Here is a 21345-nt window from a genome sequence, read left to right as displayed (position 1 = left end):
ATCAGCATGGCCACAACAGGCTGGCGAATAGGAAACGTCCTCACTAACTAGGCCCCTTGCCTTTGCTGACTATCCCACCTTTTTATACGGACCTTCGTTACCCCTCCCTCCAGGCCGCTTGGTCTTGGCCGGGAGGCTTTGCGCCTTTCGCTCAAGCGAACCAACATCTCCCGCCTTGATTCTAGCCAAATAGGCAAGGAGTTTGCTTTAGGACTACTTATAACTCTGGCACGATTGCACTCGCGACCAGAGAACACGCCGAGGGAACAGAGGCAGCCAAATTGCCTCTCATCGCGACACATCATTTCGACCTCACGGCGCGGCCTCTGCTTCGTTCGATAACGGTTTTTATCCTGGTGTTCCGCCTTAATTGCCCTGCGTGGGCTATTGCGCCTTTCTCATGCGACTCATCAATGTCCACACAGGCGTACTGGAGGAGTTCCACGGGGAGATACCTCCGTACGCGATCTTGTCGCATACATGGGGAGCGGACCATGAAGAGATATCTTTTCAAGACATTGAAGAAGGTCGCTCGTCAAAGCCAGGGCTCGGGGCGGTCAAGCTTGCCGGTTGTTGCAAGCAGGCCAAAGCTGATGGCCTCGATTATGCCTGGATTGACACCTGCTGCATCAATAAGGCCAACTACACTGAGTATGGCGAAGCTATCAACTCCATGTTCCGTTGGTACCAGGCAGCCGAGGTTTGTTACGCCATTCTCACAGATGTCCCCCCCAAGGATGACTCAACCTGGAAGTCTAAGTTCCGTACAAGCCGGTGGTTTCAGAGAGGTTGGACCCTTCAGGAACTTCTAGCTCCCACCAATCTAGCCTTCTATAGCAACGATTGGTGTGTGTTAGGGACAAAGTTGCAGCTGTCGACTGTAATCGGGGATATAACCGGCATACCAGCCCGGTTTTTGCTCGGGGCCTCCAACTTGCATGAGGCAAGTGTAGCTCAGCGCATGTCATGGGCTGCAAAGAGAACAACAAAAAAGATAGAGGATGTTGCCTACTCACTTTTCGGCATTTTCAATGTGACAATGCCCATGATATATGGAGAGGGTACCCAGGCCTTCATCCGGTTACAGAAAGAGATCATGAGTAGCACGGCCGATGACTCGATTCTGGCTTGGGGGTTGGACCCGACACCCGACGCCAGCGAGCCTCCCGAAGCGTCTGCGAATCTGTTTGGAGGGGCTCTGGCGACTAGTCCCCTGGCCTTTGAAAACAGTGGCAAGGTTATTTGCCGGGAAGGCCGTGCTCCCACAATGGTGCAGGCAGGCGTGTCCCGCGGCTATCTACAACTCCGACTTCCGCTGCATACGACCAAGAGTGGACAGATTCTCGGTCTGCTGGACTGCCGGTTCGAGGACGACGACGGTGAATCGGCTGTAGGGCTTCCCTTATGCCGCGTTGCGCCCGGAGAAGGCGCAGATGAATATATGAGGCCGGCGGAGAGCAAGACCATCCCATTACCCGGCATTGACTCCGGAGCGGTGTCAAAATCGATCAGGATCCACGGGCTGCTTAGTCCCCAGGAAGCCAAAAGCAAGGACCGGCGGTACGGCTTTTCCATTGAAAACATGACTAGCAGCGACCTGGAAATGGTCGATGTATACCCGCCGCACTGCTGGGAGGGAACGAGCACATTCATCAAGACGGGCGTCGACTTCCAGCACGACATAGTGAAGCAAACCTGGGTCCGGTTCCGTCACGCCACCAACGCAGAGTCGGAAGACTTTGTGATTGCACTGGAGCTCGAAGTGGCCAAGTGCCAACCTCTGGCTCGGTGCCATGCCATGGTGTCGTCTCGGGAAACGACTTTGAACACGATGGCGCAAGCAAGCCTCACCAGAGAGTTCCTATTCGGCAAATCGGAGGCCTGTAATAGCGCTCTCAGTTTGAAAGTGGTCTTGGTGGAAGAGCGGCGAGGAGCGTACCCAATCTTTGCTGTCAGGCTGTCCTCGCTCACCAGCCCACCCGAAGAAACCGTCAACGTGACTCGCGAGCTAGCACTCCTTGACCAGAGCTCGAATCTCCAGAACGTCTTCCGCGAAATTCAACAGGTCAGCCCACGAATCGACGAGCTGGCCGGTGCTATCGAGGAGAAGACGGAAGATGTTGACCGCACAAGAATAAAACTTGGTCATATACAGCAAGCGCTAGACGAACTAGAAAAAGAGAAGCGGCTCTTGGTCGATTCCGAAGAGCGAAGCAGGACCGAGCTTGACCGCCTCACCCAGGAGAAGGAAGGCCTCCTTGATAAAGAAAAGGGCATGTTTAAGATGGTGGCCATGGCTCAACAGCTGCAGGCTGCCGCCGGGAAGGAGAGGGCATCCAAATGGCACGATACGATTATTGATTATCTTTCCTACGACCTTCTTCGAAGTACTGACGACACGGTCAAGTCGATGCCCGATCGTATCCAGAGAGTCTTCATGCAGGCTATCAAAAGGGGCAACAAGGCCGCCCTGCAGTTTATCCGAGGCAGCCTGGCGGAGCTTGATTTCGAAGACGCAAAGGGCGGCGGCATACTGTCATTCGCAATAAACAATTCCAGGCCACCGATAGTGGCATGGCTTATCGAAGAAGGCGTCAGCATCGATGTGCTGGATAGCTACGGCATGACTCCGTTGACAACAGCAGCTGGCAAGGGCTCTTTGGCCGTCGTCCGGCGTCTTTTGGATAGTGGTGCTCAGATTGAGAAGAAAGACAATAGAGGTTGGACACCACTAGCCATGGCGGTTGGGAAAAGGCACATCGAGGTCGTTCGGCTCCTACTAGACCGTGGAGCAAATATTGAGGCGACAACAACGAAACATGGCTACACGCCTTTGTGTCTATCGGTCCAGGATAGAGGTCTTGACGGCGACATTACCAGCCTATTACTCGAACGCGGGGCCAGAATAGAGGCAAAAGCGACGGACGGCGCGACTCCGTTATTGGTAGCAGCTCAGTTCGGGTGCATGGAGGGCGCCCGTCTGTTGCTCGACCGCAAGGCCAACTTGGAGTCCAAGGACACCAAGGGCATGACTCCGCTTTCGCTGGCCGTCAAAAAAGGCCACGAGGACGTGGTTATATTCTTTTTAGACGAGGGAGCCAAGCTTGAGGCCAGAGACGATCACGGCCGGACCGCGCTGCATCACGCTGTTCTGCAAGATCGCGCCAGCTTCGTCACCCTTCTTCGCATCAGGGGAGCCGATGTTGAGGCGAGGGCGGCAGCTGGACACACGGCTGTATATTATGCTATTCGAAACGGCCACCATGGCGGTTTGCAACACCTGCTCAAGGAGGGTGCCAGTCTCCTAGTGGAGGGCCCGGATGGCAAATCCCCACTAGAGTACGCCCGCCATGTTGGGCAGAAGGACGAGGATGTCAAGAAGTTACCGGGTTGGGACGGTATCATTCAGTTCCTGGAGGAGGAAGAATCCAAGCGTGCGATTGAGGAGGACAAGCTCAGCCAGTTCTCCGAGGAGACCACGGCCGTCGAGCTCCCCCAGAGGACCGAAATCTCCCAAAGTCCCGTGGAGACGGATGAACCACATAAGAGAAGTGACAGCGCATTGGGGAGTTCCTCCAAGCCTACACGCCCAAGTAGGACCGAGCCCAAGAAACACAGGAAAAAGAAGGTTAAGCCCGTAATTGTTGAAGTGAGGCCACGGAGGTAAAAAAAAGCATCAGTAATTCATATATCCATGAGGAGATGATAAGCCACCACACTGTCAAATGGGACATGGAGGTGGTGATTAATTGGGACGGACAGGCATGGCACACCAGTGACTAGGTACCTATACACTATTAGTGGGGGACGGGTCTAGCCTAATGCCGGCCAATCGGCAAGCTTTCATTTGCAACTGGTGGGGCTCCCTTTTTTTGAGGAGCTTAGCTTGTCCAAATTTCAATGCGACTCTAGGAAGTCGGCGTTAGCTCATTCTTCACCTTTGCAGTTCGTGTCGCTACTCTTTGCAAAAGTCAATCATGTTGACTGCAGGAGGTCTCCGAAATGCCTGTCCCGGCTGTCGGGCTCGTTTGATGAGCTTGACAGGCAGTGGCTTCGCCGGCGCTACTCTTGCGGGTCGAACATCTCAGTCGAGCTACTCGCGACAGACCACTCTAGCTTCGCCGCGACCTTTGGGACGGTCTACCGCTTACAGAACCCTTTCGACAACGTCGCGAAGATTCCAAGATCACGAGCCGAAGACGAACGAGAACGAGGGGCTGGCACGCACCGCCGACATCGAGACGACGGTTCGAGAGGCGAAACAGAGATTTCGGGACACACTGCCCAAGGGCTATCTTACCGAGGAGGAATACAGACTGTACGAGCGATGGTACGGCCCGCCGCTGAGGGAAACATCGCCGGAGGATGTCGGCATAGAGTATTTGAACGTTAAGCAGCCGCAGCTGCGAAAGGACGGATCTGCCGGGCCAGCTCTTCTCCGCCAGGTTGAGGGTGGCACGCTGCAGGAGGTGCAGTACGACCAGAAGAGACGAGTCGAGGCGGCAGAGGACAGCGCATCCCCCCCGGAGGCGGAGCCGACCGAGGAACTGGCGGCCGAAGGCGAAGACAACTACATCAACATTGTCGCGAGGAATAAGAGAGAATACGATGCGCTTATGAAGCTGCAAAAGGAATTTGAAGCCAATGCCCTTGCGGCGAAAGAGGCCGAGCAGACGGAGCTGGAGGCGGAGGACGAAGTGGTGGACGAGGAACGGGACTTTGAGGAAGAGTTTGAGGAAGACGAGGATGAGGACGGCATCGAGGACCAGAGGACTTCTACACGCACCGGCCGATTGCACCCGTATACGAGAGAGGGTCACTTCTCCACGAACCCGAGCACCGTCAGCCTGCCCCATGTTGGATTCGTCTCGCCAGTCACGGCGCTACTTGACAGAACGGACATCAAGCATGTGAGGGATGCTGCCGAGAAGGCATTTGGAGGCCCGGGTCTGCCCTACTCTCCCGCCACGCCCGCATCGAAGATGGGCTTGGAACAGCAGCCTGTCGGCATGGCCGCCTGGCAGCACAAGATGTCGGACATCGAGGCCGACGCCTTCGTTTCTACCTTCTTGCCGCCCGCCTACGCATCCGTCATGGGTAGTCTGGTGGAGGTCCGCAAGCGCCTCGGTACGGAATGGATGCGCAAGCTCTTCGAAAAAAGCGGCGGCCCTCGCGTCCTCGATGTTGGCGCCGGCGGTGCCGGCCTCTTGGCGTGGCAGGATGTTACGCGCGCCGAGTGGGAGGCCATGCGATCCCGTGGCGAGGTCACGGGGAAGAACCCTCCCGGAAAGCAGAGTGTGGTTGTGGGAGCCGACAAGCTGAGAAGCCGAGTCTCGACCTTCCTGCACAACACGACCTTCCTGCCCCGGTTGCCGGATTACCTCCACTCCGTCGAGAATGCGCACCTGCATCTCGACGCCAACGAGACCCCTCAGCCGCGGAAGATGTTTGATGTAATCATTGCATCTCACCTGGTCCTCCCTGTGCAGGAGGGTCACAGACGCAAGGCCATTCTGAACAAGATCTGGTCACTGCTTAACCCCGACGGCGGCGTGCTCATAGTTTTGGAAAAGGGTCAGCCCCGGGGTTTCGAGGCCGTCGCCGAAATCCGCGAGCGACTGCTCACAGAGTTCCTCATCCCGCCCGGCGGCGAAGAGCTCACACAGGGCGAGGAGAGAAACCCCGCCTACGAACGGCTCAAGGAGCCCGGCATGATCATCGCGCCTTGCACGAACCACCGCGCGTGCCCCATGTACCAGGTTCCCGGAAAGAGCGTCGGGCGCAAAGACTTCTGCCACTTCGGCCAGCGCTTCGTCCGCCCGCCGTTCCTGCAGAAGATTGTGGGAGCGACGCACCGAAACCATGACGACGTGCAGTTTAGTTACATCGCCATCCAGCGCGGTGTCGCCGCAAAGCAGGGCCCGCTGGCCGGAGACGAGGCCACGGACCGCGCCTTCGAGGGCTTCGAGAAGTCCGCCACCGCCCCCGACATGCACGCCCTGCCCCGCCAGATCCTCCCGCCCATCAAGCGGCGAGGCCACGTTACCCTGGACGTCTGCACGCCCAGCGCACGCATCGAGCGCTGGACGGTCCCCAAGAGCTTCAGCAAGCAGGCGTACCACGATGCCCGCAAGGCCAAATGGGGCGACCTGTGGGCTCTGGGCGCAAAGACTCGCAACCACCGCAACGTGCGCCTGGGCAGGCCGGAGGTTCTGGACGACGGCGGTGTCAGAGCGCAGAGGGCGAAGGCGGCGGAGAGCAAGAAGAAGAAGGTTGTCAGCGTTGGCATCGACGAGATGGGCGTCGTCGGCGGCCAGAACGAGAAGGCTGCTGTTGCGCCGAGACGGAAAGGCAGCAGGAAGGCGGCCCGCCAGGAGCTGATGAAGAAGCTGGCGGAGGAGGACTAGGAACCAACTGCACTGTAACTTGGAATGTAATAACAGGACTATGTACAAAAGATGGGCGGGAAAGGCATTGGATGCGATGTAACACCACAAAAAAACCAACTAGAGCCTGGGAAGGCGGCAGGGATGGGGGCATATCACTGGTGTATAAAAACGCAACTGATCTGAGACGAGCAACCACTTATATCATGTCACAATACCACAACTCAATGATTTGACAATTCCCATCTCTGGTTCAGCTATTAAGCGAAACATGCGGGGTGGGGGTGGGTGGTTATCACCTTATCTCAGCTGCCCATGAGTCTCAGTGTTACGCACAGTTAGGAAAAAGGGCTGACTGGCTGGCTGACTGCCCACAGCGTGACAGCGGAGATGCAGCACGCGAAAGGGTGCCGCTCGCGGGTCGAGGGGTTCGAAGGATCTCCGGTGACGGCTCCGCGGGAGTCGGTGCTGGTGCCGCTGATTGGTCGCGACAACGCGGGCGGCCGATAAGGATAAGCCCCGGCTGTCGGGATGGTGTCATCGCTGGCGAATGAAAACTTGACCAACATTTTTTGCCCGGCGCATGATTGGGCCCCGCCGTCTTCGGGCTTTGGTGGGCGAAAAGTAATTAGTATGGACGATAATTAACGACGGAGATGAGTGATTCGAGATATCTGTCGACTCCTCTCATGTTCCCAGATGACAGACTCATGAGGCTTCTTCTCTGATCTCACGGGCTCCTTTCGTTTCCCAATTTTTGCCAGATTAACAGCTTCCCTAGTGGTCTCGCTCCCACTGTCGCATCACTTAGACCAATAGTGACGGGAGACAGGGGTTATAACACACACACTCAAAGATCGTATTCTTCGTCGGAGAGCGGGAGAAAAGACTCGAGAGTCTCATTTCAGTTCACATATATCCTTCAGGATGGCGACAACAACGTCCCTCCTCACAGCCCTTAACTGCAAGGGCAACACCCATCTCATCATCGGCACAAACCCCCTCGCCGCCGCCCGTTGCACACAGTCCATCAATGCCGGCGCCACCGCAATCCTCATCGCCCCAGACACGCCCGACCTCCACTACGGCCTCCAAAAACGCATCGACGCCGGCGAGGTAACCTGGCACAAGAAGGCTTTCGAGGACACCGACCTCTTCACCCTGGGCCGCGACGAGGTGGAAAAGGTCGTGGACGCCGTCTTCGTCACCTCGGGCTCCCGGGACCCTCTCGGCGCGCACATCTCCGCGCTTTGCAAGCGCAATCGCATCCCCGTCAACGTCGTCGATGCGCCGCAGCTCTGCTCGTTCTCTCTCTTGTCCACTCACACCGACGGCCCGCTGCAGATCGGCGTCACGACCAACGGCCGCGGGTGCAAGCTCGCCTCCCGCATACGGCGCGAGGTGGCCGCCGCGCTCCCCAAGGACCTGGGCGTCGCCTGCGCGAAGCTGGGCGACGTCCGCCGCCGCATCCAGTCCGAGGACCACCTCTCGGCGCAGCCGGACGACGTCGACGACTCGTTCGACCAGACGGCCTCCTTCAACAAGCTTGTCACCGAGGCCGACCTCGACGCCGCCAAGAACCGGCGCATGCGCTGGCTGAGCCAGGTCTGCGAGTACTGGCCCCTGAAGCGCCTGGCCGCCATCACCGACGAAGATGTCGAGTCCGTCCTCAAGTCCTACCCAGGGCTCGCCGGCTCGCCGCCTGACGCCGAGAGACCTCCCGTCAACGCGGCGGCCGCCGCCCGCAGCCCCCGGCAGCAGGGCAGGATCATCCTCGCGGGCAGCGGGCCGGGCCACCCCGACCTCCTGACCCGCGCGACGCACAAGGCGATCCAGACGGCGGACCTCATCCTCGCGGACAAGCTCGTGCCCGCGGGCGTGCTGGACCTCATCCCGCGGCGCACGCCCGTGCGGATCGCGCGCAAGTTCCCCGGCAACGCGGACCAGGCGCAGGAGGAGCTGCACGAGCTGGCGCTGGCGGGCGCCAAGGAGGGCAAGACGGTCCTGCGGCTGAAGCAGGGCGACCCCTTCATCTACGGCCGCGGCGGCGAGGAGGTCGCGTACTTCCGCGAGCACGGCTTCGGCGACCGCGTCACGGTGCTGCCGGGCATCACGTCGTCGCTGAGCGCGCCGCTGTTCGCGGGCATCCCGCCCACGCAGCGCGACGTCGCCGACCAGGTGCTCGTGTGCACCGGCACCGGCAAGAAGGGCAAGCCGCCCGCGCCGCCAGAGTACGTCGCCAGCAGGACCGTGGTGTTCCTCATGGCGCTGCACCGGATCTCCGGCCTGGTGAGGGAGCTGACGTGCTACCTCGAGACGGAGGAGGCGGAGGCGCAGGCGGAGGAGGGCGAGGGGCAGAAGAAGACGCCCAAGAGGCCGCTGTGGCCGAGGGACACGCCCTGCGCCGTCATCGAGAGGGCGAGCTGCCCCGACCAGCGGGTCATCCGGACGACGCTGGGTTACGTGGCTGAGGCGATCGAGGCCGAGGGGAGCAGGCCGCCCGGGCTTCTCGTCGTGGGCAGGGCGTGCGAGGCGCTGTACGAGAAGGACAAGGGGCGGGCGTGGGTCGTCGAGGACGGCTTCAAGGGGTTCGAGTTCGAGGAGCTGCCTGGGTTGTCGTGAGGGCGGTGTTTTTTTGTTCGTTTTCAACGGGGTTTCGTCGGTGCACGGGCTAGACAAAGATGGCATATACAGCATTGCGAGGCGTAGGCTACAGTTTCTTTTGAGAGTCCCCTTGTTTTGAGCGGCATCTCGGGGCGACTTTGGTGCGGATCTATATCCATGGAATTGAAAAGTTTACAGTCAATCTCTTCTACCTATTTTTGTTTACTGCGACTGCTTTTGGATTATGTCCTTGTCCCCGTGGTGACATACACCTGACTAGGAGTCTACGTATATTCATAAAATTGCTACTGAACTAAACCCACGTATTTGATAGTAATATCCCATGTTACAACCAAGTTCGGGACGCCACCAGATTTGGTGGTCTTGTTTTACTCATCAACGATATTCGTCATTGAATAACATGTCACTCATATGATAAAACATGCCGACTAAGGCAAGAATGAAATGCTCTCATTCGAAGTTCGCTCAGAGTCTGCGTATTACATCTTCCGATTACGTCTTCCACCGCGTCGGATCCTAGTTTAGACCTTCAGGAGCTTTACCGACAGAAAGGGGTAGTATCATCTCACGGTCGACAACCGCCAGATGAGTCGTGCAATATTAAATACTTGGTTCACTCAAGCTGTTATCGCAGTAACATCTGATGACTTGACCGTAGAAGTTAATCCACACATGAGCTGATAATGTGGATGTAGCCCTAGTCCAGTTGCTGTATTTGAAGCATTCCTTGTTGTGTTACATCGTGCTTTCTCACGCGTCAATCTAGGCCAACGGTCAACTCGTCTGTGAGCGCCACCTATGCGGATTGCTTGCTGCATTTAAATCTAACAGTAAGCGGGCGACTTATCCGCTCAAAAATGTCCGCGGCTGGGGCCGGTTTATGTGGGACGGTCTCGGGTTTGACGAGAGTGCGACGGGCGAAACTTCGCATCTTGTGGAGATCGAGGGGGGCAAACAAGGTTCGCGTGGATCAATCAACGAAGCGGTGTTTCCCGATCCCTTGCCGTTGTGGGGCATTCACGGACAGGTTAATGAACATCGCATGCAGCGTCCTCCGCATCATCCCCCAAAACGATCCTCCCCGGCCCAGTATGGCAAAGATTCAGTAACGGACTGGCGCTAAAACCCATTCCCCAGCTTCGTGTTAGTTGGGCCTGGAGACGGAGAAAACCCACAGTCCCCGCTTCATGTTTCGGCGGCATCTCTTCGAGCCCGATTCACCGGCGGCGATGGCGACAGTAAAAGGCCTAAGCGATGCTATAAAGACAGCGTGCAAAAATCGTCTTCTACTATTATTTGGGGTCTAATTGGCTTTACCTCTTACATCAAGTCGGCCATCTCGTCTTTTACGCTATCTTCTCAGCATCGCAACTCTTAACAAGAGCCACGCTGACACGTCACTGCTCATTGCTCATTGCTAAACTACAGGAATAATGGCTCTCAAGGAAAATGCAGCTATTCCCGAGGGATCTATTGTCGTCATCACTGGTGCCAACGGTTACATCGCCTCCCATATTGCCGACCAATTCATCAGAAACGGCTACCGGGTTCGCGGGACTGTCCGCAACCCAGAGAAGAGTGCTTGGCTAGTCCCACACTTCGAAAAGGCTTACGGCAAGGGGAAGTTTGAATTGCACTTTGTGCCTGATATGCATGCGGATGACGCCTACAATGAGGCAATCAAAGGTAACTTCTGAGATCGAAAGAAGCCGGTTCTCTGTTTTAGGTGTCAATACTCATCATAGCTTTGGTTATCATTAGGTGCCGCAGCCTTCGTCCACACAGCCACCGTTATTGACTTCAACGGAAATCCGGCTGAAGTTATCGGTGGCGCGGTCAAATGCGCAATGGTCGCCATCGAGGCAGCTTATAAGGAGCCCAGCATGAAGCGGTTCGTTCTAACATCGTCTGCATCGACACTTATGCCCCTCAAGAAAGAGAACTTCTTTGCGTTAAAAGGCCAAGTTGTTGGGGTAGACACTTATGGCCACGACGCAAAGGAACTTGCCTGGGCGCCCCCTCCTTGGGGTGTCGAGCATGGCGGTGCAATCTATGGAGCTAGCAAGATGGAACAGGAGCAGAGCATCTGGAAGTATTACGAGGAAAACAAATCGAAGCGTCCAGATATTGTGATCAACTCGAGTAAGTAGACCCTCACCCACAGCATCTTTCCTCAAACATAATATTCTTTTGCCGGGACACTTACTGACAAATGAACCTGGATACAGTCGTTCCAGACTTCAACTTTGGCAGGAGTATTGACCCTGTCCAAACCGGTCGATCCTCTTCCTTCGGATTCATCGTGGACTTGTTTGATGGGAAGAGTCTTCCGGAGCCATGGCATCTGCCGCACTATTTCGTCGATGTTGAAGACGATGCCGCCCTACATGTCGCCGCAGCAATTCTGCCCGATGTCAAGGGAGAGCGCATCTTTGCTTTCGCTTATCCAATGAACTGGGACATTGTCCTGGAAATTCTTCGGAAACAGAACCCAGACAGAAAGTTCGTTGACAACTTTTATGGCGAACAGTACCCTGTCACAGTCGAGCCTATTGCGCGGGCAGAGGAACTGCTGAAGAGGCTTGGAAGGCCGGGGTGGATCTCTTTGGAGGATAGTATTGCGACGAATACTGAGCATCTCAAGAGGTAGAACGGCCTACAGATTGTGAGGGCCACACGGACGAATAGAGGTGTCTTCAGCTCCAACAAAATCCTGAGTTGATGTTACCGAGAAATGCTACTGGGTTCCGGTTTTGGTGATGAATCATGCTGCAGAAATTTGTCTTTCACAGGTTGAGTATAACGTTAACACTAGTATTGAGGCAACGAGCTGTGTCTTAATAAGGCGTCCGAGCCGGCTTCGCTAGTCTGCTCCAGACGTTGTTTTGGGAACAGGGCCTAGATGAAACAGCTTATTAGACTAGAAGCTACATTTAATGACAAATTTGAGAAAAGTCCCCTTAGACCGGCGTTGCAAGATTTGGCAGTAAAAATCACCGCAGGAAGGTCCTACGAAGAGCAAGGCACCGAGGGGGTCTAATTAACTAACCAGCTTAACATCTCTAACATGGCAATCACTGTTTACAGTCTTTACTGTAAATACCTCAATGTAACTCAATGCACAAAATAAACATCGTCGCCTGGTAAACAGTCCTTCCTTCCCTTCGTAATAAGATAAATGTGATTTGATGTCTGCTAGAGGTTTTCCTAGTGACATGTCACCAGGAATCTTATCAAGTGGACGTTAGGAGTTTTATACTGTGATGTGCAGTGTGCGTGTTGATGTACATTCTTTCTACTCCAGCTGGCTGACAGGCGCCCAATTTAAATCCTCCAGGGGGTATGCTTAGAATAAATGATCTTATTTACAAGGAGGGGCAAAAGAGAAGGGCCCTAACCAGGGATCGAACCTGGGACCTCTCCCAGACTGAATTGTTGTTCACAACCCTAAGGGAGAATCATACCGCTAGACCATCAGGGCAATCCATACTACTTTTGCAGGCTGTTTGGTAGTACGTGATTCGGGAGTCCAGGCACCCACTTAATAAGTAAAAATGCTACTCATAAAATCGAGAGAGGGGCAACTGGCGTATGGAACTAATTAGAATAGCTCACGGATTAAGAAGAGAGGTAATTGCGGGCTACTTACACCCGATTGTTTGCGAATCAAGGTCGAACACGGTATAGAAGCCTCGAAGAAAGGCAGAACCTAAGACAACTTCAGGCTTGCCGCCTTGGAGCTCCCCGTTTGGTAGAATAGCCGTCACACAACGTACTGACTCATCGGGAATGAGCCATTCAAGCGTGTAGTCGTAGGGCGAAATTGTGAGGTTTCGGTTCGCGAGGTTGAATGTAAGGTCCGGGAGCAAGGCTCGCTGTCCGCAGTCGATCGACGGTGGAAGAAATGGCATGTCCTCAAACCCTAAAGAGTTCATGATAAGATCTTCAAATACCATGTCTGGGATGTACGAAAAAGCCGAGGTCGTGGTGAAGTAGGTTCTTTCGCCGCCCAAAACGTAATGCAGAGCTGGGTCTGATCCAGCCATGATGTAATCAATGCTGGTCTGCCACGGGCCGTTCTGGCCGAGAGAATCGTCCTGCTTGTCACCTTCTTGTAAAGGTACGCGGGTGAAATCTCCTCTGAAGAGATCTTGGTTGACTCGCCCGAGAGAAAGCTCGGCCGGTTCCCGTAGCCGGAGACCGAAGAGGGCCATGTCGAGGCTTTCATTCTCAATCAGATTGAGCAAGGGACCAAGGAAGCCCAGAGCCGAGCTTACATTGGAGTTCGAGAGGCCTATGATACCGTCCATGCCGCAATAGTCGTCCCAGCCAATGCCGTTAAACCTTTCGTGATCGGCGTCTAGAAAGCCTTGGCCAGGAATATGAAGCCGTCCCAGATCAAATGTATCTACGGCAGCTATACCAGAGACTTCGACAAAGTCATTTTGAAACCAGGCTTCATGTCTCGTGTTGTTGGTTCTGAAAGTACCAGAAGTTTGACCACTGAAAAAGTGGTCGTTCTTGCAGTGTCGCTGGTCTGACAGAGTCGCGTCCTTGACGTATGTGATGGAGGAGGAGATGTCGACCTTCAATTCAAGCCTTTGCGGCGGCGTTCCCACTCCAACATTGATGGTGTATGCGAGGTCGTAAGCCAGCGGTTGCTGAATTCATAGTCAGCTTCGTGCCTAACCCGTAAAGCTTTGGAAATTAGCCGTTCAAGGTACTTACATTCAGCCGGAAGGTAGCAAAGCCGACGTCGGCTTTTAAGGGTTTTTGATCCTGACTATTGAAGGTGCTGGCGGATGCCGGCAAGGAAAAGGCCTGTATAGTGTTGCTCGTCAGCAACTTGGTTGGCTTTGAAACATACGGTAGGAGAATAAATATTCCAACTTACTCGGATAGGATTGCGAGAGTGGCCAATAATGGCACTCATGGCAACGTTGGGCGCAGTGTGTAGAACGACGACGGCAAGCAGCAGCCTGCAACGAAGTGACCCAGCCATGTCTTTTTGTTGGTCACTTGAAAAACCTACTCGAATGGTTCAAACTCAAGTGGTGGACGAGCAGAGGTAAGGCATGAAGGTCGAGAACATACCGTAGCCACGACCAGTTTGTTGATCCATATGTACCTGAAGTCAGGCACGTGCCTTGCGTAGCCGCCCGCCCCCAGTGGAGTACTTAAAACCCGCCCCCTAATCACATAATATCAGTTGAGTCTCAACATACACCGCCCCAAACAACAGAACCAACGGCCCCCAAGGCTTTTTGAGCATCCAACAAACAAGGCATATTAGCGACTTTGATGACTTGGCTTGTTTCATTGGGTGGGGCTTTCAATTTCAACCAACCGCCAAGCACCAACTACGAACATAAATGCCAGCATTTCCAGGCAAACACGTTGGATCGAAAGCCTACCCTATACCACAACACCTCTTTTGACCAGAACGATCATGGCGGAAGAAGATGACACGTGGTATGATGACACAGAACATCCCGCTCTAGCTTCATTCTACGAATCTTGCGAAGCTGGCGACCTGGCCGCCTTAAAGACATTGTTCCATGACCATCCGGACCTCGACATCAACGCCCTGCACAACAACCCAAACCACAGCGAACACAGAACGCCTTTGCATATTGCTGTTATAGAGGGGCATCGCCATATTGTCGGCTTTCTCCTGGCTCTTGGTGCCGACCTGGAGGTGAGGTCGAATCCTTACGAATCCTTCACCGCCCTCCACTGGGCGGCGTTCAACGCATCTCCTGAAATGGTCCGTCTCTTACTCGACTCTGGTGCCGATTTACACGCCACTTTCTACGCCTACGAGGGTGACGATGGCCCCGTATTGTTCCTTCCTTTGTATCAGATCTTTCCTTCGAGCGGCCGCTTTCCAGTTGAGCAGAAGCATTATGATTTGCTTGAAATCTTCCTCGGCCTAGGCCTAGATATCAATACCCCAGGGTCCGTTTGTGGCCAAGGCAGTCTGGTACTGGTTTATTATCTGAACATTCACATTAGAAACTCTAACTAACTATTTGGTGTATCAGATCGAGCGAGCCACCCGATGTGACAGCCCCCAGTTGGTCAAATGGCTCATCGACCGTGGTGCGAAGCCGACGAATGACCTCATATCTCTTGCCAAAGTATTTCATTGCAGTCATATCATCACGTACCTCGTTGAGGACTTGGGACTGCGAGAGGATGATGGCGAGTCTTTCGCAGGCAGCAGAACATAGGATAAAGCATCTAGATGTACAAAAATCATGCGTCATGAAAAAGATCAAAACAATCGGGTCATGCACGTCTTCTATGCGGCCATAGTTTCGATGTCCTGGGCAGCTTCATGTGGCGACCCTCGACCACTTGTGCCCCCATCTAAATATGTTGCCACCACAAAATTGATGCTATTCTAATAAACTCATGCATTTTCAATTGATATATATTTCATAATACCTTTGAAAACTGTGGTGTTCAGTAATACAGCTGCCGGGCAAATAGAGCACCGACAAAGGGCTGAATTCGGCCGCAATCTTGCAAGTTAAAGATCACCAATAACATCACTGTCTGAAACCTTCGATTTTATACGTTCTGACTTCTTGCCACCGAATACAATAAACAGTTTTGCCGAAGCACCGATTATGGGCGTATCTTGAATTGATTGTATTATCCTTGCTATTATTGTCTACTTGCTGGAAACCTGATGCCTGGCATTATCCTGCCACAAGGGGCTAGGTGTGCGTAACATTGAAAAAGACACATTTTTGTGGCCAGATCCTTCTCAGCTACTAGGTATGTAACAAATGTCATTGAAGGTGACGCTACCCACTTTGATCAGCAGGATAGTGCATATTCCCTTCACCTCGATATCACCGGCAACACCTCTCCCCCTCGAGCCAGGGCCGCGTGGGCACCACCCATCACTTCCGATCCGTGACACAGGCTGCAGCAGAAGGACTGCAAATGGGCGAGGGGCTGTGTGTGCTGCTATTTATAAGCAGCCATTTGTGTTTCCTGGCCACATATAGAATATTCTCTCTCGGAATCTCAAAGCTAATTGAAATAAAAAAAATTTGCAATTGTAAGGCTGGCTAACATTAACAAAACAAATGCCAAAATATTGAAAAAAAAAATGAAAAAAATTTAACATAAAGTTTCTAGCTGTAGCGATGCCGCCAACAGATATAAAATTGAGCAGAGGGCTTAGTAAATAGCTCATGACAGTATACCAAAAATAGGTGGTCTTAGTGTAATAGTGCTGTAAGAATCTAGCGGGAAATTATTGATACTAATTCTTATAACTAATCTAAGTGATAGTCTGTCGTTATGTATGTAAATTTGGGCATGTAGATACATGCACAAGCATCTGATCCACGTATCCACGGACCTATGTCACTTGATTGTCTATCTACCTCTCGAGCAACAGTCCCTCAGAAAACAGTTTGTAGAAGAATAAACTGTTTTTCTATCATGATAATACGTGTATCCTCTTCTTCAAATCAACATACATGAATTTCACGGTATTCTACTTGCCCAAACGCACGTCACTAACCCTCCTTAGACATATGTACTAGCATATTATCCTACTCACAAACTGCACACCTTAGAATTCAGCCCAATATGGGCGTCCGAGCCACATCTTCACTCTTATTCCAGCCTACGCTGCTACAACTTGGGTGCACAAGTTAGCGAGCGGGGGTTTTTAATCTGCACAAAATCCCAATCATTTTGTCCCTCAGGATCGTGAACCCGGCCCCCGGGCCCCTTTGCAGCTGGCTTGAGTCCATACTCATCTACAAAGCGTTTGCATCCCCAAACATTTGATGACTTCGGCGCACATGGAAGAAAGTAGGTCTCCCTTCCGGCGAGGACTGGAGTATCACGGTGCCTGCCCCAGACGGCAATTCTGGGGCCTGTGTCGGTCAGATCAGGGGCGACATATTGGCCCTTGTCCATTTCGAAATAGTCGCCAAAGAGACGGAGAACATTAGGTTCGGCGCAACGTCCGCCCGTCTGATGAGTCCCTAACCCTGAGGCGGCACAAAACCACATAAACCACCCTGGAGAGCCCTCTTTGTTTATGTCGATATCCTCAAGATCAATTTTGCCCCCAATGGTTTTGACCGACGAGGCGAAAAATATGTAACCGTTGGACTCCATAGCAGCCATGGCTCCAGGAGCGTAGTCGGGGTTGATCTGCGCGTCCTGCCAAAGTTGCAACATTTCGTCGTAGGCGACCTTGGCCAGGTGAATGAACTGGAGGTCGCTCATCTTGCTCTTGTCGCCAGGGATTGATGCTTCTTGGAACTGAATGATGCCCGAATAGCTGTGCCAGAAATCGTTCGGTGGTTTAGACCCATCCACAGGGTTAACGTTGGGATCCCGCTGAATGCCAATCTTGGGGACTCCAAGCACCAGGGGGGAGAAGAGAAAAAAGATGGAGGAGAGATACGACAGAAGTCTCATGATTATCTATCAGCTGGGACCAGGGGTTTTGAAGGTAAATAGTGGCAAATAGAAAGAATGACTGTATAGTAACGTTCTATCGATAGATTTAATAGTGATGGGTCGGGTTTCTAAGATAGTTCAAGCTTGCTACGAACGGGAGGCTCCTTCAACTGCAAGAAGGGTTGTACCTTTTATTTATCAGCCAGGGAGAGAACAAGACGGAGGACTCTTGCCAGAGTTTACCCATCTTCTATTTTTGAAATAACCAACAAAACCGAACTTTGGTTCGATACACTTGCCGCATCATCTCGTCACAGGCATCGCACTGATATTTGGCCGCCTCCAACCTCGCTGTAAACACCTCCAACGCGTCAGTTGGGGGTTCTCTGTTGGGATGCCTCCAAGCGAAATCGTACCCTCCAAGCGTGCTATGTGGTAATAATCGCACCATGTTAGGGAAGAGACTGCATATCGATTGACCAATCTTGTATATAGCCACAGAACTTCATCTCACAAGAGGCATGTTTAGCCGCCAGAACTTCATGGCAACATGCTTTGGGGGGCTCGGTGTGGACTTCGGAGCAAACCAACCAACCAATTACGTGAACATCTTCGTCCTTATGTCAACTTTGTAGGAATTTTTGGCTGGTTGGTTCAAAAGTTATTCTGCTGGGAGAGATGAGTGTGGCATCAGGGTTGGAAAAAAAACTTGACTTTAGCCCCATGCTATCAAATAAAATATTCCTTGTATCAGCTTGACAGCCCGCCACCTACAAACTGACCAACACTTAAGACCCCAAGTTGGGGGCTTCCACCTGAGCAGATTTTCGTAGCTCTTCAATAATGCAGTCTGTAGAGGGCCTAGATGAGGAGACTGCACAGCCCCAACGTTTCACCGCATAGCGCATCACATAGACCCCATCAAAGTGCGGGCTGAGGGCCGATTTTGGGGGTAGTTGGCCTTCAAGTACACAACATCTGAGCCTCGTGTCATTCACGAAAGAGCCAACGCATAGTGTAGATTGAAATAAATAAATTTTTCATGGAAATGAATAAGTAACAAACTAAAGCTCCATAGGATGTCTATAAAATCATTGTTGGTTATCGTGAGATGTCGGGGTTTTGAGGCTTACAAGTCATCGGTATCAATCCCAACATCACAATTTCCATGCCCTCGCCTGGTATTTCTTTCTCTCAAGACACTTATACAGTGGACGTAGTCCATCCCATCGTCTTATCATGATTCACTACTCAGTTGCTTTTGCTCTTTTCGTATCCATTAGTGGAGCTGTTCCCAACTTGAAGTCTGTTACCGGCATCTGGCCACGCCAAGATGTCAGAATTGAAGCCGATTCACCGTTAGATCATAGATGGATCACCAACATTGCCGCTCTCGGTGAGTCCTACATGGCGGGTCTAGGTTCAGGACATACGATCAAGAGCTCGGACCAAATCGAGCTGAATTCCGACTGCAAGCAGTTCTCTTGGAGCTACCCCGTGCTCCTCAATGCCAGAGGAATGCTCGGCGACAACTCGCTTCGCAGGATCCAGCACCTCGCCTGCAGTGGAGCCAAGGCCGATGACGTTCTCAAACGGCAGATCCCCAAACTCAAGCCGTCGCAGTTGATCATGCTCTCTATAGGTGGCAACGACGCCCATTTGTCCAGCATACTGAATTATTGTGTTTATCAATGGTCCTTGGCCTGGACGTGGACTTGTGCCAAAGAGCTTGAGGCAGCACACAAGGACATTGACTCAAAGGAGTTCTTTGACAATCTCGGCGACATCATGGAGTTGGCCAAAGGAAAACTCATCGATAAGAACAGCCGAATTATTTGGACTGGTTACGAACGCTTCTTTAACGCCGATACTAAAGAGTGCGATAAAGTCACTTGGGGATTTATTTACAAGTTTGGATTTCGGGAGTACTTGACTCAAGCTCGGAGGTAAGTTGGTTTCCCATCCGATCACCGCTGCTAATATCTGGACTTATTTCGCTAATTTGACCACCATTGTTTAGGAAAGAGATGAACAATCTAGTAGACAAGGTCAACCATGTCATTAAGGGTGTGTGCGACGAGCATGACGAATGCATTTTCGTCGACTCCAACAAGCAAATCGAAGCCTTTCGAGGGCGCTTTTGCGAACCCGGTGTGGATGAAACATACCAGACAGGCAACGGCGCAAACAGGTAAAGCTAATCGTGCCAGTATTGCATCGTATAAACCGCCACGCTAACGATCTAGCAGAGAGGAGACCTGGTTCTATGAGTGGTGGGCCTACTTTACTTATGTCCCTGCGGAACCCCCTTGGAGATCATTTGGCTCACGGTAATTAGCTTATGGCTGACTAGACCTCTCGAATCTAGGGAAACGACGAAAGACAACGATGACGAAGAAGAAAAGAAGATTGACCAACCCCAGAAACGCGTAGATATAGATTTGAAGACAATGGCCTCATCAGCGGCAAAGTCCTGGAACAATGATAACTCAACCTTTGAAGGCAGCATCGCGAGCTTTATCGCAGATGGTATCGAGAAGGGAAATCTAACATTCGGCAACGGTGATGAACAATCTTCCGAGGACATTGTGATCTCAAATTCGCAAGAAGACTTTAGCGTGGCGAGCTCTTCGTAAGATTTCCTCTCGCTCAATTCTTGCCACGAAAGCCCTAAAGTTTTGCTAACGCACGTGTCTCCGCTCGATTATAGGTGGTATCGCATTTTCCACCGCACGAAGGTTGCCAACGGGATCGTCGCCCTGAACGTTCTCGCAGCCATCGAGAAGTACCAAGCGGAACTCATGCAACAGACGGCTCCTATCTTTACTCTCCCAGGGGCGTGTCACAACGGCCCCAGCAAGGCGAATGTACAGTCCGCGCCGCCGCCCATACCCACCAATACACCTGAGCCTAAGGCGCCGTACAATGATAAAGGCAAGTAAGGCGATGACCAGGAGGACCGATGCCACGCCTACATCGTACAGGAATGGGACTGCGAAAAGAAATACTCAGCAGCTGTGCAGCTCTGGGACGCTGCCGGAAAAGAGATGGTGGCGCTGACCGACTTCAAGCCACTTGCGGACGAGGGGTCAGAGTGGAAGAGCAACCTGGAGAACAAGCTGGTCTTGAAGGGTAACAGGTACAAGATTGACTTTGCGCTCGGAAATTCCAACTGGTCGACAGACGACAAGGATAAGAAGGACAACTGGTGCAACAAGGGCGGATATGATCCTCGACAGGGGCCTAGCGGGATGGGACGTGGGCAAGGCGGGGTTTGTCAACCTGCGGTATGTTTGTTTTGACACCTTACTCGTCTCCAGAAACACGAACCAAGTAGGCTTTTGAATATGCGCTAACCATGGGATTCCTCGATAGTATCAGAAGATTGACTGCTATTTCAAGTGTCCATGGAATGGTGGAAAGTCTTCTAACAGTTAGCCCACAGCCTAGGGCTCTGGAACGAGTTTTTTCGATCAACTGAACGGCCAGTATATGTGGATCTTTCGCTGTTTCTTGGTAGAGAATTCGCCCTAAGGTACACTTTGGTGTTTTCTTTTCCCCAGTTCATTGCCCATGAGGCTAGGATTTTTTTGTGCTGTTATTTAGATTATCTCTAAGATTTCAAATCCAAGTATTACTATTGTATTGTTTGCCAGTCTTTGCTTCTGTCTACTTGATTGGCATGCGTCATAGCACCGCTAGCGACAAGGTTTCCAGCCCACAATCATATGCGTGTTGGTGGCAGCTATCACAGGCTCACAAACACCAACATATCTTTGTTGGTGGCTCTACACTACGTTACTTAACTGTTTCCCCGCTCCCAATGGCTCACCCATTGCAAAAGCGGTAACTAGAACGACCTACTGAACTTGATATCAACACTATCTCTAAT

The 21345-nt window shown here is 52.6% G+C and overlaps 8 protein-coding genes across 8 annotated transcripts; 5 read left to right on the top strand and 3 right to left on the bottom strand.

Annotated features, from left to right (window-relative positions):
• Positions 1-413: 413 nt before the first annotated feature.
• On the top strand, positions 414-6407 carry EsH8_III_001484 (mitochondrial small ribosomal subunit Rsm22-domain-containing protein; the record flags this gene model as incomplete). The annotated part of the gene is made up of 3 exons (XM_083263209.1): positions 414-459; positions 546-3593; positions 4045-6407. The coding sequence occupies 3 exons, from the start codon at positions 414-416 to the stop codon at positions 6405-6407; spliced, it is 5457 nt and encodes a 1818-aa protein (XP_083123696.1).
• A 279-nt stretch (positions 6408-6686) lies between these two features.
• On the bottom strand, positions 6687-6955 carry EsH8_III_001483 (uncharacterized protein; the record flags this gene model as incomplete). Its single annotated transcript, XM_083263208.1, has 2 exons — positions 6687-6695; positions 6755-6955. 2 exons carry the CDS (start codon positions 6953-6955, stop codon positions 6687-6689), a joined length of 210 nt encoding a protein of 69 aa, XP_083123695.1.
• Positions 6956-7313: 358 nt separating this feature from the next.
• On the top strand, positions 7314-9008 carry EsH8_III_001482 (uroporphyrinogen-III C-methyltransferase; the record flags this gene model as incomplete). Its single annotated transcript, XM_083263207.1, has 1 exon — positions 7314-9008. One exon carries the CDS (start codon positions 7314-7316, stop codon positions 9006-9008), a length of 1695 nt encoding a protein of 564 aa, XP_083123694.1.
• Positions 9009-10444: 1436 nt separating this feature from the next.
• Positions 10445-11661, top strand: EsH8_III_001481 (uncharacterized protein; the record flags this gene model as incomplete). The annotated part of the gene is made up of 3 exons (XM_083263206.1): positions 10445-10697; positions 10773-11153; positions 11240-11661. 3 exons carry the CDS (start codon positions 10445-10447, stop codon positions 11659-11661), a joined length of 1056 nt encoding a protein of 351 aa, XP_083123693.1.
• Positions 11662-12572: 911 nt separating this feature from the next.
• EsH8_III_001480 (pepsin-like aspartic protease) lies at positions 12573-14013 on the bottom strand (the record flags this gene model as incomplete). The annotated part of the gene is made up of 4 exons (XM_083263205.1): positions 12573-12595; positions 12661-13672; positions 13740-13832; positions 13906-14013. 4 exons carry the CDS (start codon positions 14011-14013, stop codon positions 12573-12575), a joined length of 1236 nt encoding a protein of 411 aa, XP_083123692.1.
• A 447-nt stretch (positions 14014-14460) lies between these two features.
• Positions 14461-15244, top strand: EsH8_III_001479 (ankyrin repeat domain-containing protein; the record flags this gene model as incomplete). The annotated part of the gene is made up of 2 exons (XM_083263204.1): positions 14461-14994; positions 15056-15244. The coding sequence occupies 2 exons, from the start codon at positions 14461-14463 to the stop codon at positions 15242-15244; spliced, it is 723 nt and encodes a 240-aa protein (XP_083123691.1).
• Positions 15245-16670: 1426 nt separating this feature from the next.
• EsH8_III_001478 (uncharacterized protein) lies at positions 16671-17471 on the bottom strand (the record flags this gene model as incomplete). Its single annotated transcript, XM_083263203.1, has 1 exon — positions 16671-17471. One exon carries the CDS (start codon positions 17469-17471, stop codon positions 16671-16673), a length of 801 nt encoding a protein of 266 aa, XP_083123690.1.
• A 1389-nt stretch (positions 17472-18860) lies between these two features.
• Positions 18861-21155, top strand: EsH8_III_001477 (uncharacterized protein; the record flags this gene model as incomplete). Its single annotated transcript, XM_083263202.1, has 6 exons — positions 18861-19399; positions 19474-19644; positions 19822-20085; positions 20164-20320; positions 20477-20740; positions 21147-21155. The coding sequence occupies 6 exons, from the start codon at positions 18861-18863 to the stop codon at positions 21153-21155; spliced, it is 1404 nt and encodes a 467-aa protein (XP_083123689.1).
• Between the last annotated feature and the right edge of the window lie 190 nt (positions 21156-21345).

Source organism: Colletotrichum jinshuiense, chromosome 3, assembly GCF_051148585.1.
Source record: "Colletotrichum jinshuiense chromosome 3, complete sequence".
Taxonomy (NCBI): domain Eukaryota; kingdom Fungi; phylum Ascomycota; class Sordariomycetes; order Glomerellales; family Glomerellaceae; genus Colletotrichum; species Colletotrichum jinshuiense.
Note: the sequence above shows the minus strand (reverse complement) of the source record. Positions and strands in the feature narration are given on the sequence as shown.